Source organism: Salvelinus alpinus, chromosome 5 (genome assembly GCF_045679555.1).
Source record: "Salvelinus alpinus chromosome 5, SLU_Salpinus.1, whole genome shotgun sequence".
NCBI classification, from domain to species: domain Eukaryota; kingdom Metazoa; phylum Chordata; class Actinopteri; order Salmoniformes; family Salmonidae; genus Salvelinus; species Salvelinus alpinus.
In genome coordinates this window covers 91,012,113-91,027,419 of record NC_092090.1, presented here as the reverse complement: position 1 = coordinate 91,027,419, position 15,307 = coordinate 91,012,113, and the positions used below count along the sequence as shown (strand labels likewise).

Here is a 15,307-nt window from a genome sequence, read left to right as displayed (position 1 = left end):
TTCTGTACAGCACTTCGAGATATTAGCTGATGTACGAAGGGCTATATAAAATAAACTTGATTTGATTTGATTTATATCCCAGGACAAATTAGCTAGTAACAGCAAGCTAGCTAAATAGGACAAATTAGCTAGCAAGTGCAAGCTAACTAGCCATACATGTTTAATGCTTTTCGACCTGTCCCCAAATTAATGTCATTGGTTCAGAGTTTGTTTTGATATTTTAACCTGCGTGTCGGGATCGCGTTTGGTGTGGGGGGACAAAATGAATGTATGCACGATGGCGCACGCGTGAAGCCGGTTTGGATTCTGTGGTATACTCACATAGAACAGAATCACAACACTCCTTGACACAATTATCTTGTAAACAATAGACACACACACTTATATTCATGTACAAATACTGTAATCTCAAAAGTACACAAAAAGAATAACCACATATGTACATTACATCAACGTGGACAAATTAAAACAAAAGTTTATAAGCACAAACAAATACACTATCAAGAAACGCTTTTCACAGACAATATACATTAAAAGACAGCCGACATCTGTAAAAACAACACACACAGCCAGCTGCATCTCCAGAGTATCTTCAGAAGTTTTTAGGACTTGTGTTTTTACGATGGAATACAACATTTTTAATTTCTCCTCTTGGGCATGGTTGTTAACAATTTACGCAGTGGTTTTTGACTACTTCCTGCTCAGTCACAACATGAATCAAGCTGAGATATACTCTGGCTCTGTATTGCTGTCCATCTTATCATGCCAGATGGCTACGTCTTAGTGAGCTGTGTTAGCTGAGTAGAGAAGAAGAGAAGGAAGAGAGAGAGAGAGGACAAGGTAGAGAGTGGTAAAACAGAGTGTGAATGAGAACAGAGGGAGTTAAACATGATGTTAGAGAGAGTGCATGGGAGGACAGAGTAGGATGTTAGAGTGAAAGGACAGAGTGGGCAGCAGGGAGAAAGAGGGCAGAGAAAGTGAGGCCTGGGGGAGGGGGCTGTTGCTAGGCTGTTGCTTGGCTGGCTGGCTGTCTCCTCCTGCACCCTCCTGGCTCCTGACTGGTGTCTTTCAAAAGGAAGCTGGCTCAAGTCAAGGCATTTCACTGGTTCCTGAGCACACAGAGGGCAGGCTTGCTCCTAGTCCTAACCACACCAGGACCCAAGCTGGGGCCAGCGGGGGCGTGGGTGACCATACACAATGCCCCCTTTCTCTACCGCCTATCCCCATGCCCACTCCCTCTCCACAACTGCAGGGCACAACTGCGGTGCGACAGCCATGCAGGGCACAGTTGCAAAGACAGACAGACATACAACGACAGAAAGAGACCGTCTTTACATCTGGGTCTTTGACTGAGTCCCATTATGATAGAACCCAGAGAGATCAGGATCCACACACGTAGTGGCCCTCACCATAACAACAGGATTCTGTATAGACTGAAGGCTTACTTACTGCAAACACACAACCCTACAACCGCACTCTCCACACACAACCGCACAAACACACACACAACCGCACAAACACACAACTGCACAAACACAACCGCACAAACACAACCGCACAATTGCACGAACACCCACACACACAACCGCACTAACACACACACACACACACACACACAACACCGCACTCTTACACACACCCGCACTCTCTCACAGACACACACACACACAACCGCACTCGCACACACAACCAACCTCACACACACAAACAACCCTACAACCGCACTAACACACACGCACTAATTCACACACACACACACACACACACACACACACACACACACACACACACACACACACACACACACACACACACACACACACACACACAAACACACACTTACACACACAGCCCTTCAACCGCACTAACCTACAAACAACCGCGCACACACACACACACACACACACACACAACCGCACTCACACACACAACCGCACTCACACACACAACCGCACAACTGCACTCACACACCACTAACACACAAACAACCGCACACACACACACACACACACACACACACACAAACACACACACACACTCACACCCGCATTAACACACAAACAACCCTACAACCGCACTAACCCACACACACACACACACACACACACACAACACACACACACACTCACACCCGCATTAACACACAAACAACCCTACAACTGCACTAACCCACACCCACACACAACCCTACAACCGCACTAACACACACACAACGCTACAACCGCACTAACACACACACACACACACACACACACACACAATATATCCAGCTACACCAAAGGCTTATCTGGGATGGCTAGGCACACCTGTGTGGAAGGCAGATCTGGGATCATTTAAGCTACTTCCTCAACCTGACAGCTGAACCAACACTGGGAGAGGAGACCCTGGATCTCCCTGCTGACTGGACGTGAATTAATGAATGAATGGATGGGTGCATGGTTGGATGAATGGAGGAATGAACGGGTGGATGGACCTTTGTAGTAGCTTTGAGCAAACACCATCACTTTTACTCTTCTGGGTCTTAAACCAAGTAAACAACCAATAAATCAACAAGTAAATCAACAAAAACAGAGTTGACCTCCTAAATACATGATGGCCTAGTCCTCAGCATACCAGGACCAGCAAGGACAGCCTTCATATCAGTCTTGTTAGTCTACATTATGGAACATGTTTATTAATCACGTCCCACCAATACACCACGTACCAACATTAACCATGTAGGTAACACCAGTGGTCCTGTGGTGACACCGTACCATTGTGAAAAGGTCAAGGAAACAAAAGTATCCCTTTAATAGTACAGGGTATTCCACCTACAGTGGATTATTGTTGAGAGTAGCAACCGGTACAGTATATGTAGCCTACTTTTCATTGCTTTTGTTGCACACAACAGTGGTCAGTGTATCATCACAGCGGATAAGAGAGAGAGAAGCTGCTCCATGCCATTGTTGTGTTGCTCAGTCTGGGTAGGGCTGGCTGGGTGTTACTGGGGAGGTGTTCACTTGTTGGGTCAACTAATCCTCTCATATTGTCCCTGAGCAGCTGATCTGTGATCTTTCTAATATCTCGGCAAACAGAGGCAGGATCCAGTGGAATAACAAGGGGAGAGGTACGGAGGCGAGGAGATGGGAGAAGACCGGGCGGGAGGGGATGGGAGAAGACCAAACGGGGAGGAGTCATTACATACCCTGGTTCGATTCCAGGTTGTATCACAATCGGCCGTGATCGGGAGTCCCATAGGACGACGCACAATTGGCCCTGCGTCGTCCGGGTTAAGGTTTGGCCGGGTTAGGCCGTCATTGTTCTTAACTGACTTGCCTAGTTAAAGGTTAAATAAAAAATAAAAGCGGGATGAGATGGGAGAGGAACGGAGGGGAGGAGAGGTATGGAGGTGAGGGGAAGAGATTGCAGAGAAACGGAGGGGAGCCGATGGGAGAGGAACCGAGGGGAGGGGAGCAACAGCCCAGAAGTATCTTGCTGCGCTCCAGTCTGGACCCCTGCTGAGTGGGGCAGGGCGCACACACAACACACACACACACACACACACACACACACACACACACACACACACACACACACACACACACACACACACACACACACACACACACACACACACACACACACACACACACACACACACACACACAATGTGGTACAGTATGTTTCCAAAGAATATCAGAACAGAGTATTAAGGTTCTTCAATGAAAATAACACCCTCTCTACAGTCAAACATGGGGAGGTTTGATAATGCTGTGGGGTTGCTTTGCTGCCTCTGGAACTGGGGGCCTTGAATGTGCGCAACGCATCATGAAATCAGCAGATTATAAAAGGTGTTTTGGAGTCCAATGTTCAACCCAGTGTCCAAAAACTGGGTCTCCATTGAAGGTTGTGGGTCTTCCAGCAGAACAACAACCCCAAACACACATCAAAAAGCACCCAGGAACAGGGTTTCAGGGTGCCAATAATGTTGTCCATGTTCATTGTATTTATTTTCTGAATTAAATTTCTAAACTTAAGTTTGCAAAAATACTATTTATTCTGCAATGTTGAAAATCCAATAACAAAGTGTGGAGATCAAACGTTTTTTTCTTTTTCCAATTTCAACTTACTTCAGAAGAAATTGAGAATTATTTAAGAAAAGTGCAAGAGTTACCTATCATATACTGTATTTGACCTTAGACAGCACTCTGGGCCACTCTCCAGGACACCGGCTAATTATAGCCATTTAGGGCCCTCCCCTCTGCCTGTGAGCCCTCAGTAAAAGGACAGTGGGGACAGGGGGGGCATGGACAGGGGGGGCCATGGGACTGGCCAGTGACTTGGAGGACAGAGCCCTGGAGAGCACACTCACTAATGCAGTCACTCAGGCATCTCCACTATATCTGTCAATGATCTACAGTGTGTGTGTGTGTGTGTGTGTGTGTGTGTGTGTGTGTGTGTGTGTGTGTGTGTGTGTGTGTGTGTGTGTGTGTGTGTGTGTGTGTGTGTATATACAGACATCATGCTGACCCCTCTATTGGGAACCATTTGTTTCACTGGGCTGTTTCCTGTTCCCATCAGCCAGCAGTGGGCTGGGAATTCCTGCATTCCGTAGACAAAAGGGCTTCACAGCGCTGTCACTGACTAGGTGTTTTACTGTGGCCCTTATGAGCGTCATAACTGAGGTGAGCGAGAGAGCCGTGAAAAAAAGGAAAAGAAGAATCACAGCTCACAGAGGAGCCAAGAATGTGGTGATTCCTATTTTAAAAAGGGACTTGTTAAAGGGTAGGTAACATAAACTTAACCACATGCAACATATGGATTTGCATTAGTATACGCATCAAAAGTCCTTATGCAAAATTACATCTATTTTTCAAGTTATTACATGAAACTGATCAGAATTCCAAAGAATGCCAAAGTCATGCCAGAAAATGTTTTGTGGGGTGTGACGTTATATGGAGGATCCGGCAAGCTAGCCTATTCCCTATAATGTAAACTTCAACAGAAATAACTTAAATTGTATATTGAACAAAAATATAAAACACAACATATGTAAAGTGTTAGTCCCCTGTTTCATGAGCTGAAATAAAAGGTCCCAGAAATTATGAATGTCCAACAAAGCTGTTGCCAGAGAATTGAATGTTAATTTCTCTACCGTAAGCTGACTCCAACATCGTTTTTGAGAATTTTGCAGTACGTCCAAAATCCGCCTCACATCCGCAGAACACATGTAATCACACCAGCCCAGGACCTCCACATCCGGCTTCTTCCCCTGCGGGACCGTCTGAGACAAGCCACTAGGACAGCTGATGAAACTGTGGATTTGCACAAACTGTCAGAAACTGTCTCAAGGAAGCTCTTCTGTGTGCTCGTCATCCTCACCAGGGTCTTGACATAACTGCAGTTCGGTGTCGTAAAGGTCTTTAGTGGGAAAATGCTCACCTTCGATGGCCACTGGTATGCTGGAGAAGTGTGCTCTTCACAGATGAATGCCAGTTTCAACTGTACCGGGCAGATGGCAGACAACGTGTATGGAATCGTGTGGGCGAGCGGTTTGCTGATGTCAACGTTGTGAACAGAGTGCCCCATGGTGCCGGTGGGGTTATGGTATGGGCAGGCATAAGTTACGGACAACGAACACAATTGCACTTGTAGGCCGTCATTGTAAATATTAATTTGTTCTTAACTGACTTGCCTAGTTAAATAACGGTTCAATTAAAAAAAAAAATATATATATATATATATATATATATATATATATATATATCAATGTCAATTTGAATGCACAGAGATACTGGGACGAAATCCTGAGGCCCATTGTCATGGCATTCATCCACCGCCATCACTTCATGTTTCAGCATCATAATGTCGCAACGATCAGTACACAACTCCTGGAAGCTGAAAATGTCCCAGTTCTTCCATGGCCTGCATACTCACCAGACATGTCACCGATTGAGCATGTTTGGGATGCTCTGGATTGATGTGTACGACAGCGTGTTCCAGTTCTCACCAATATCCAGCAACTTTGAACAGCCATTGAAGACGAGTGGGACAACATTCCACAGGCCACAATTAACAGCCTGGTCAACTCTATGCAAAGAGTGTCACAATGCATGAGGCAAATGGGCACACCAGATACTGACTGGTTTTCTGATCCATGTCCCTACCTTTAAGGTATCCGTGAACAACAGACGCATATCTTTATTCCCATTAATATGAAATGTATTGATTAGGGCCTAATTAAATGATTTCAATTGAATGATTTCCTTATATTAACTGTAACTCGGTAAAAACTTTGAAACTGTCGCATGTTGCGTTTATATTTTTGTTCAGTGTATATATGTATTACTTTGAGCTGGATTGCCTGTCTTTGCAATTTGTATATTCTGGTAATAGACGCCCAATGGAGTTTTTTGCGTTGTTGGTGCCCCCTTGTGTACTAAGCCGGTAATACCGTATATCCCGGTGTGAGAGAAGGACGGTATGAGGGTACGAGGATAGGAAAATCTGGATACAGCCCAACCCTACCACCTAACCAGTTATCAAATAATGTTACCAGTATATGCAGTTATATCTTAACCAGCCGGTTCTAGCGAGTTATTTTGCCAGGGACCTCACGGTACAATATTATCATGATACTTTGGTGCCAATACGATATTTATTGCGATTCCCACGATTCTATTTCCATTGCGATTCGATACAAGGATTTTATTGTGTTCCAAACATATTGCTCACCATATGTCTGCTGCAGAGGCACAAGACAGAGCCATGAGAAAACAAGTTGAGATCAATCATGGAAATAAAAGCGCTGAAATTAAATTGTCTCCTTGTTAAAAAAAAAGGAGAACAATCTATGAAAAAAAAAAAAAATTGTGCAGGTACAGCCAACTAGCGCAAACATATTGCGATATTGTCAAAATGATACAAAATATCGCCAAAAAGAATATCCTGATATGGAACTATACATTTTTCCCATCACTATTAGCTAGCCAGCTAACTAGCCTAGATAGCCAAGTAGTAATCCAGAGAACACCACCAACTAGTCTAGCACAGGCAGGAACCCACAAAACACAACAACAAAAAAGCCAGCAGATAGAGAGAAGAGTTACCAATTGATGGCTTAGCTACCAAAGAAGAGCCTAGGAGAGGAGCTTCAGAGGGAGAGGCCTTTTCATCAGCCGAGGGAAAGTCAGCTAATCCAATAGAGATATTATGAGGTAAATCCACAGTGAACTTATTCGGTTAATCGCCATCACTACTGACACTCACAATGTACCCGTAGGTCGGTAGGAAACAGAGGTTGCAGGCTTCACGTAGGTCGGTAGGAAACAGAGGTTGCAGGCTTCACGTAGGTCGGTAGGAAATAGAGGTTGCAGGCTTCACGTAGGTCGGTAGGAAACAGAGGTTGCAGGCTTCACGTAGGTCGGTAGGAAACAGAGGTTGCAGGCTTCACGTAGGTCGGTAGGAAACAGAGGTTGCAGGCTTCACGTAGGTCGGTAGGAAACAGAGGTTGCAGGCTTCACGTAGGTCGGTAGGAAACAGAGGTTGCAGGCTTCACGTAGGTCGGTAGGAAATAGAGGTTGCAGGCTTCACGTAGGTCGGTAGGAAACAGAGGTTGCAGGCTTCACGTAGGTCGGTAGGAAACAGAGGTTGCAGGCTTCACGTAGGTCGGTAGGAAACAGAGGTTGCAGGCTTCACGTAGGTCGGTAGGAAATAGAGGTTGCAGGCTTCACGTAGGTCGGTAGGAAACAGAGGTTGCAGGCTTCACGTAGGTCGGTAGGAAACAGAGGTTGCAGGCTTCACGTAGGTCGGTAGGAAACAGAGGTTGCAGGCTTCACGTTCACGCTCGGCACAGCTCCTGGATTCAGTCAGAGTCTCATTCCGAATACTGCCTTCCACTAGTTATAGCCATCGAAGTCCTCCGAGGTGAAAGTAACACTGCATACAGTAGACGTCCCGCAGTTACCTTACTCCAATTCGCTTGCTTCAACCGGACAAACCGGTCCCACTTTAAAGCTAGCTTCTCGTTTTTGGGCCACAAATGAGTCATAACCTCATCCTTGTGGGTATTACTGCAACCACCAACAACAAACCTCCTTGGCCTATTTAGCTTTTTAAAAAGCTGTTGGGTCTGAAATGTAAACTAACACTACACTAGCTACAGACGACGGAAAACTAAAACAACTCACCTCGCTTGACTACCAAATGCACAGGAGAAGAGGAGATGCACTTTGTTGAATTAATTTATATTGTTTCTTCTTCATGGATGTACATAGTACTACATAGTACTATGTAATTAAATTATTAAATGTAATTACATACTAGCATGGCTAGTAGCTAACATTAGCCAGCTGAAGCTAGCTAGGTAGCAACAGTTCTCCACATGACATTTACAATAGTACATTGTGGGTAGTTCCGAAGATATCCGAAAATATGTTGACTACAACTAAGTTACTAAGTCATTGACCACACTACATGGTGAGTTACTTTGGTGAGTAAAAACTCATGCTATCTACCCTTTAAAACCTGAACAAACAGGGATGTTGTAAAGAGGGTAAGGAGTGTCTACCTGGATGACTGAAAACAAACCAAGGAGTAAGGGAATATAACTTGCTGTGAGCCGGAGCATTGACATACTCTGATTATGTAAAGGTCTGGAATGTTGGCTCTGACCGTCTGGGTGTGTTCTCTTGTTCTATGTAAGCACAGCAGCTCAGGACGGCTGCCCACCTATGACCAATGGAGGCCTTACCAGTAGAACTCCAGGAACTAAGCTGAGAACTCATGTTTGCACCTTGGACAGACACAAGCCTCTCAGACAGCAACAAGGGGGAGGTTTACTGTTTTTAGACCATGGCAACTGGATCATCCACAGGACTCTTCTAAACGACCTACCTTTAGGGCAGAAGATGGTCTGCTACAGCTTATGGAGGCCATGCTGCAGCACATGGAGAACTCAGCATGGAGTTGTAGTGGGTCACACAGCTCTACCACATATATATATATATAATCGATTCCAGCAACCCACCCAGACAGGGAAACCATTGAGGACACTGAAGAGAAACACAAGCCTGTTTACTGAGATCCTACACTGACAACCCAGTTGGGATATCTTTGTTGAGAGAGTATCTGCCACCGCTTTCTGCCAGCATAGAACACAGATTCAACATATAGACTGACTGGCTTTTTCCAGTTTGTTTGTGAAGTAAACAAGTCAGTGGCTCAAAGGAAGCTCTTTCATAGAGTATAAATGAGTGGTTTGGGACTGATTGACTTCTGGTGACTGGGATGAAAGGGTACAACTCGTGAGAACATCAGTGATGATTCTGTAATGGCTGAGGGATTGAGGATTCAACGGGGAGGCAGGGAACGTCAGGGGCAAAGCCGGTGTTATAAATTCTCTTCTGGACACAAAGGAGACCCATCTGGGTGGGGGTGTCCGTGTGTGGTCTTGTTCTTCTATCATCATGGGGACCTGAAACCCCCAAATGTCCCCACAAGGATAGTAAAATGAGGGCAATTCTTCCTCGTGGGAACATTTCCCACGTCTCCATGAAGACAAAGGCTATTTTCATTTTAGGGGTTAGGTTTAGGGTTAGAATTAGGGTTAAGGGTTAGGTTTAGGTTTAGGGAAAATAGGATTTTGAATGGAAATAAACTTTAGGTCCCCAAGAGGATAGAAGAACAAGTTTGTGTGTATGCGTGTGCCTATTAGACACCCACTGTTCTATTAACAAGTCATGTTGTCCATCGTATACCCAAATGGACCAACTGGCTTTCTGTTTGGGCCAGATGAACGAAGACACAGCTCCATGGGTAGACTGGAGGTGAGATGCCAACCTGTGCCATGGTGATACTACGGCCCCAACACAGCACCCTTCAGGTCCCACAGTTGCAGAGGCTGACACTCCCATTGTCACTTAGATGGTGGGTCACGACCTTCAATGGGTTTGAAGTTTTTTTATTGTAATAAAATACTCCAGTCTGAACTTAAACAACTAAAACCAGGTAGAAAGTGTGTCAAAATTATAATGAACCTATATATTTTTTTAAATAATTTAACCTCTATACTAGTATTTAAAATACAGAGTTATTAGCAGTGCTAATTCACGGATGTGGTTGATTTTGTGGTCTCAAACCAGTGAGCTTAACATTATGGGCAAAATTGAATTATTGACAATAAAAAAGGTGGGACTGTTGTCATATAATTGGTACATTTACTATCAATATAGAATGAAACATAGTTTCCAGATTGCAACAACCAAAAATTAAATAAATCACCATGCGAATATTGGATCATGACAGAAAACCTGGTTCAATTTGGGTCCCAAAGTAAAACCAGTAGATGACACTCCTAACACACAACAGCTGCAGAGCACAGAGTTAACATAGTTTCACAATAGAGCAGCCAAGCGTTCAAAAATGTTACATTAGAATTTCCTTTTGATATTCCCTGTATGATTTCCAATGGCCATGTGTCTCCTGCCCCTCTCCTCAGATTATAGCTTCCATTCAGTGTTTTAATGTTATTTTTAAATCATCACTGTATGTCTAATAAATCACTGTGTGTGTTGATTTAATGAAAATAACTCCAAAATATAATTGTAATAATTTAGTTCCCCGGGCATCTTTTGACCATTGAAATGCTGTCTGATTGTGTGGGAGATAGGAAATAAATCAGAATATATTTACATACACAACCCTGATTGGCTGATAGGATGGTCTAGAGCCCACTCTCTTACCCAGATGAATGGTCATTGGTCTATTATAAATCAGATCAGATTGTGATGTCATGATCTGGGCTAAAAACTCCATCCCACCTGAACAAGCAGACATTTCTGCCATCTTTTCAAACAGCTCATACACAAAAAGGGCATTATCATAATTTTCACAATTTCAGAGTGTTATTTTAACCTTCTAGTGCAGAAATATTCAATGCCCCTTTAGTTCAGACACTCTGCTTATCAAATAACAGACACATTGTGTTCTCTGTGAGGTGGACTGTCATGCGCAGCTTAGTGCCAAAATGACTACATTGTTATGTATAATGTTCACATCAAGATATAACACTGACTACGTCAGAACCAGTACAGTCCTATTTCACTTGGAAAATGGATGAGTATTGCATCATTAGGCCTCTCTTCCTTTCCATCTCTCTTTCCCTGTCCCATTGGGGACTTGTGAGTCCCACACATACAGTATGCAGCTGCAGATGGCGTGTTAGTAAGCTGGGTTAGAGAGTAACTAACTGTACATGGCTTGTGGTGTTTTCTGTTCTCTCTCACTGAGAACTTCTGGAGACCACACCAGAGTAAGCATGACACCTTGGTCAGAGACATTCTTCAGCTAGCCCCTCCTAACTCTTAATATGTAAAAGCAGCAGAGCTGGGAACTCACTCAGTAAACTGGCTCATGTAGTCTACTGTATGTACACAGTTCAGTGGAAAGTCGGAAGTGAGAGCCTGTACACGCTGGTCCCTGCCACATCAGATACTGTCTGAGATAGACCACAGCTTACTCGCTCTCCCTGTCTATTGCCACCCTATGATTTGTACACCTACATTTCAACTACATTTCAAAATGTAACTTCACTGAAACGCCCTGCTTGACTTGGGTGAGAAGGCAAAGATATGACATGGCAACACCGCACATCGACTAGCAGGTGAAAGAAGAGCTAGGACATCAGCTCCTGTGAGAGGCGCTGGGAATCAGATGTGACAGTGATAGCTTCCATAAAAGTGCAGTCAACCTTTGGGTACGGTCTACGTTAATTACCTGTAAACTCAGGGCAATCTGGCGAATGTACATCATGTTCAGGTCCTCCAAAATGCGCAGTTTGTCCTCCATGTCAGCGTATCTGTTCATTGGCATCCCTCGAAGAAATATCCACAAATTGAGGTAGCCTATGATTGAATGTTTTCACTTCCACGCCCCCCTTTTAAAATGAAGTTGTTACAAATGTGAGGCGTTTAAGGGAGCTGAGAACTCAAATTCCCAAGGAAAAAAATGCTACGAACGCTAATGGTGGAAGATGAAAAACTTAGCAGGCAGTAACATGAAGATTTAGAGAAAAGACTAACTTTGAGAATGTACTGTTAGATAAAGTACAGGAGGCGCGCAACAGTCTCCAAATCCAATGCGCAAAGAGCATACGCCATAAACTTTTTGTCTTTCGAAGTATTCAAACCAGTTTCTCTGTTAAAACTGCACAGCACTGACTTTTCCGCGAACCAAAGAGGTAGAGAGACGTGTGCGAGCGCCCTAACCGTATACAGTAACACTGTTCATAAAACATACAGCTAGTCCACAGTGCATATTCTTGGCTACTTTTTTTCAAGCAACAAAGGGCCTCTCAAACACCCACAGTCAACACCCCTCCTGGGCAGTTGGGGAAAGAATGGTCCTTTTTTAATGCAATTATTCTCTTTGTGTCCTTGCGTCCTGATTGTGAGTGCCGTCTGTCCGCTGTGACAAGACCTCTCCGCAAAAGGGCATCGCCTCCGCAGGAACGAACAGCACAACAACCCCACTGTGCGCAATAATCGCCACAGGAGCCGGGGGACCTCGCGCAAAATTAACCCGTACAACGCGCCTCTCGAAACAGAGCATTAAACATAAAATGGGAGAAGAAAAAGAAAGAATGCAAGAAAGAAACTCCACTCCCTTTAAAATAAACAAATACCAAATACCAAACAATTAAAGGGGCATCTGAAAAAATGTAGTGGCGAGGGGGATAGCTTTGTTCTTTTCAGACACTTGATAACAAATCATATTAAAACCGTGTCAGATGGTGCATTATCACAGTTTGATAAAACAAGAAAAAAATATGCCCAACCTAACAGCAAATGAAAGATTAACCCCTGAAAACCTCGCTGTCATAAGGCAAAGGTGACAATGAATGAGATGAGAAAAATATCTGAATTATTCATTTCTTAAGAGTGGACATCGTTCGTTTCTGTATATTCACGGACGAGAGGGAACTATTATGCATAATGTCGGACACCGGGGCTTTTGGGGTGGCCAATTAAAATTCATATTTGACAATACAAGTCCCGTATGACATAAACCTTTCCATTGCTTATTTAATCATGTTTTATAGACTATTCAGGAAAACCCTGTCCATTTAAAAAGAGGCGTCCTCAAACGGAAAACAGGCTAATGGATGCAATTCTCCAGTTTAAATAAAACCAAAAATTAGCTAGTATCATTAATAAAATTGTGAAAACTATAGGTATATTACTGAATTTGATACTCTAAAAATAGTCTACAATTTAGGGCTAGCAATCGATGGGAAGTGTATTTCCAAGTTGTAGCCTAATAAATAGTCTACAATTTGGCCTTGCAATCGAAATGAATTTCGAAGTGGTAGCCTATTAAAGATGTCAGGCGTATATGTTTATGAGAAAATTTGTGTTATCCAAGCATCGGTGAATTTATTAACAGTATAACTTTCCAGCGTTTTCTCAGTTCACGCAGCCAAATGTTGGTGCCCGGTCTTCAACTTTTGAAGCGCTGGCTCTCTAACTTGCACATTTATAGTTATTTCTAGGTGTTCCTCTTCACCAGTGGAACTTCGGAGTCCTGAAATTGAGAGAATCTCAAAGCTAAACGTTCTAGAGTCCACTTTCTGCCAAATGTTCCTCTCATTTTCCTCTGAGAAACATGGCTGAAATCAAGAAAACTGCTCCCATCCCGGGCCGATCCCACCATCATTTTCTGTCTCCTGTCTCATTTGCGCGCGTCATGTAGCGGGTTCAGGCGTTCCAGTGAATTACAGATGATGTGCCAGTGCATCTGGTGTGTGTGTCCTTCCATGTGGCGTGGGAGAGACCGCAATAACTACAAGCGAAGCCCCTCACAGGAAACTGGGGCCATCTCGCGCACAACTCTCACGACCTTCTTACACACATTTATTCCTCTGTTGTTCACAAACACTACAAAATAAAAACACAAGTGCACGCACAATTTCCTACCCCCCCCCCCTGAAAAAAACACACACACTTCCATGTCATCCTCACATTACTCTTTCACACAAACACATATTTGCTAAAGTGAATGTTACACTCTAGGGTTTACAAGACAGAGAGAAGGTAAACTTTGAAAACAAATAAACTGTACTAAGCCCTCCCCACCACAGAGCACAGGAGCAGGGCTGAGGGATGGCAGCAGTAGCTCACCAAGAAAAGCCTTCAGCCTGAAGTTTAAATTACACAGCTAATCTTCCTCAGACACTGGGTTAGGTTATGTACAGTAAGACAATATATGTATTGTTCTAGTGGAGGGAGGTGGAAAGATAAATAGTGGATTAGAATGCACTGGAGGGAGGGTGTTGAGTGTTTATGAAAACAGCCAGTGACTGGTTCAGAGGTTAAGCCTCCCGGCACCACCTAGCAGTCCCCTCAGAAACTCTATCTGACATGTGGAACTCTGCAGCAGCAGGTTGGCCAAATTCCTGTATGTAAGTCACTTGTCAAAACTTCAAAACCACAGTACAAAAACAACATTAGAATGTTAAAACACAAACACTCTTAATCAAGGGAAAGAATCCTCTGCATAGTGCTCTCAGAGGCAGGAGAGAACACCTGTTCTCGTCTCTCAATGCTTCTTTCTGCTGAGAAGAGTTACAATGCTAGCTAGCAGGAGGTGTGTGAAGTCACTCCATTGCCCATGCAGATATTAGGACACATCTTTAGATCATGAATTAATGTGATTCTAGGACTTCGAGGCAGTGAAATCTATAGACTCTGTTGATGGAAAAGGTCACCTACACAGAGCCAAGAACTATTCTAGAATTGTTGCATCAGAACTAATCAGTTGCTTCTTTTACATTACAGAACCATTCTATTATAATGTACCTGCGTCTATGTTCACCATATTTGATCAAATAGGAGAACATGTGGAAAATATGATGACCATGTCCCAAGGTGAGATGGGCCGAGAGAGAGAGAGAATCTTATCACATAACACACACATTCCTCAGTGTGCCAGTCTAGCTTGCCCTGGACCTTACGTAACAGCCTGGGATGTTGGGCTGCGTTCACAATGCCCGGCGTGCTCTGTGTTCCTGAGCGGATGTGTAGAGTAATATGGGACATTTCCTGTCTGTAATCAGCAGGGTGGAACACACGGCCAGTCGGCCAGTCAACAGGTAGTGGCTATTAGCTACAGACTAGCCAGAGCTGGCCAATCCTGGTCTTTGTTCCTCACCTGATTAAACTCCACATGATCTAGAGGTCGATGACTATGATTGATATAGTCTTCGATATTATGAATCAGGTGTTTTAGTGTGGGGTCGAAACAAAATCCTGCATACACTAAAGCCCTTCAA

The 15,307-nt window shown here is 43.9% G+C and overlaps 1 protein-coding gene across 6 annotated transcripts in view; it reads right to left on the bottom strand.

Annotated features, from left to right (window-relative positions):
• Window positions 1-15,307, bottom strand: part of rtkna (rhotekin a) — a 118,873-nt gene that overhangs the window by 62,443 nt on the left and 41,123 nt on the right. The window contains exon 1 of one of the 6 annotated variants that reach the window (XM_071404116.1): window positions 11,755-12,485. The exons of 4 other annotated variants lie outside the window; for them this stretch is intronic. In XM_071404116.1, the coding sequence (XP_071260217.1) occupies window positions 11,755-11,850 (96 nt within the window). In that variant the 5' untranslated portion in view covers window positions 11,851-12,485. Of the gene's footprint in view, window positions 1-11,754; window positions 12,486-15,307 lie in introns of those variants that run through there. One more of the 6 variants, XM_071404115.1, reaches the window with a different exon arrangement.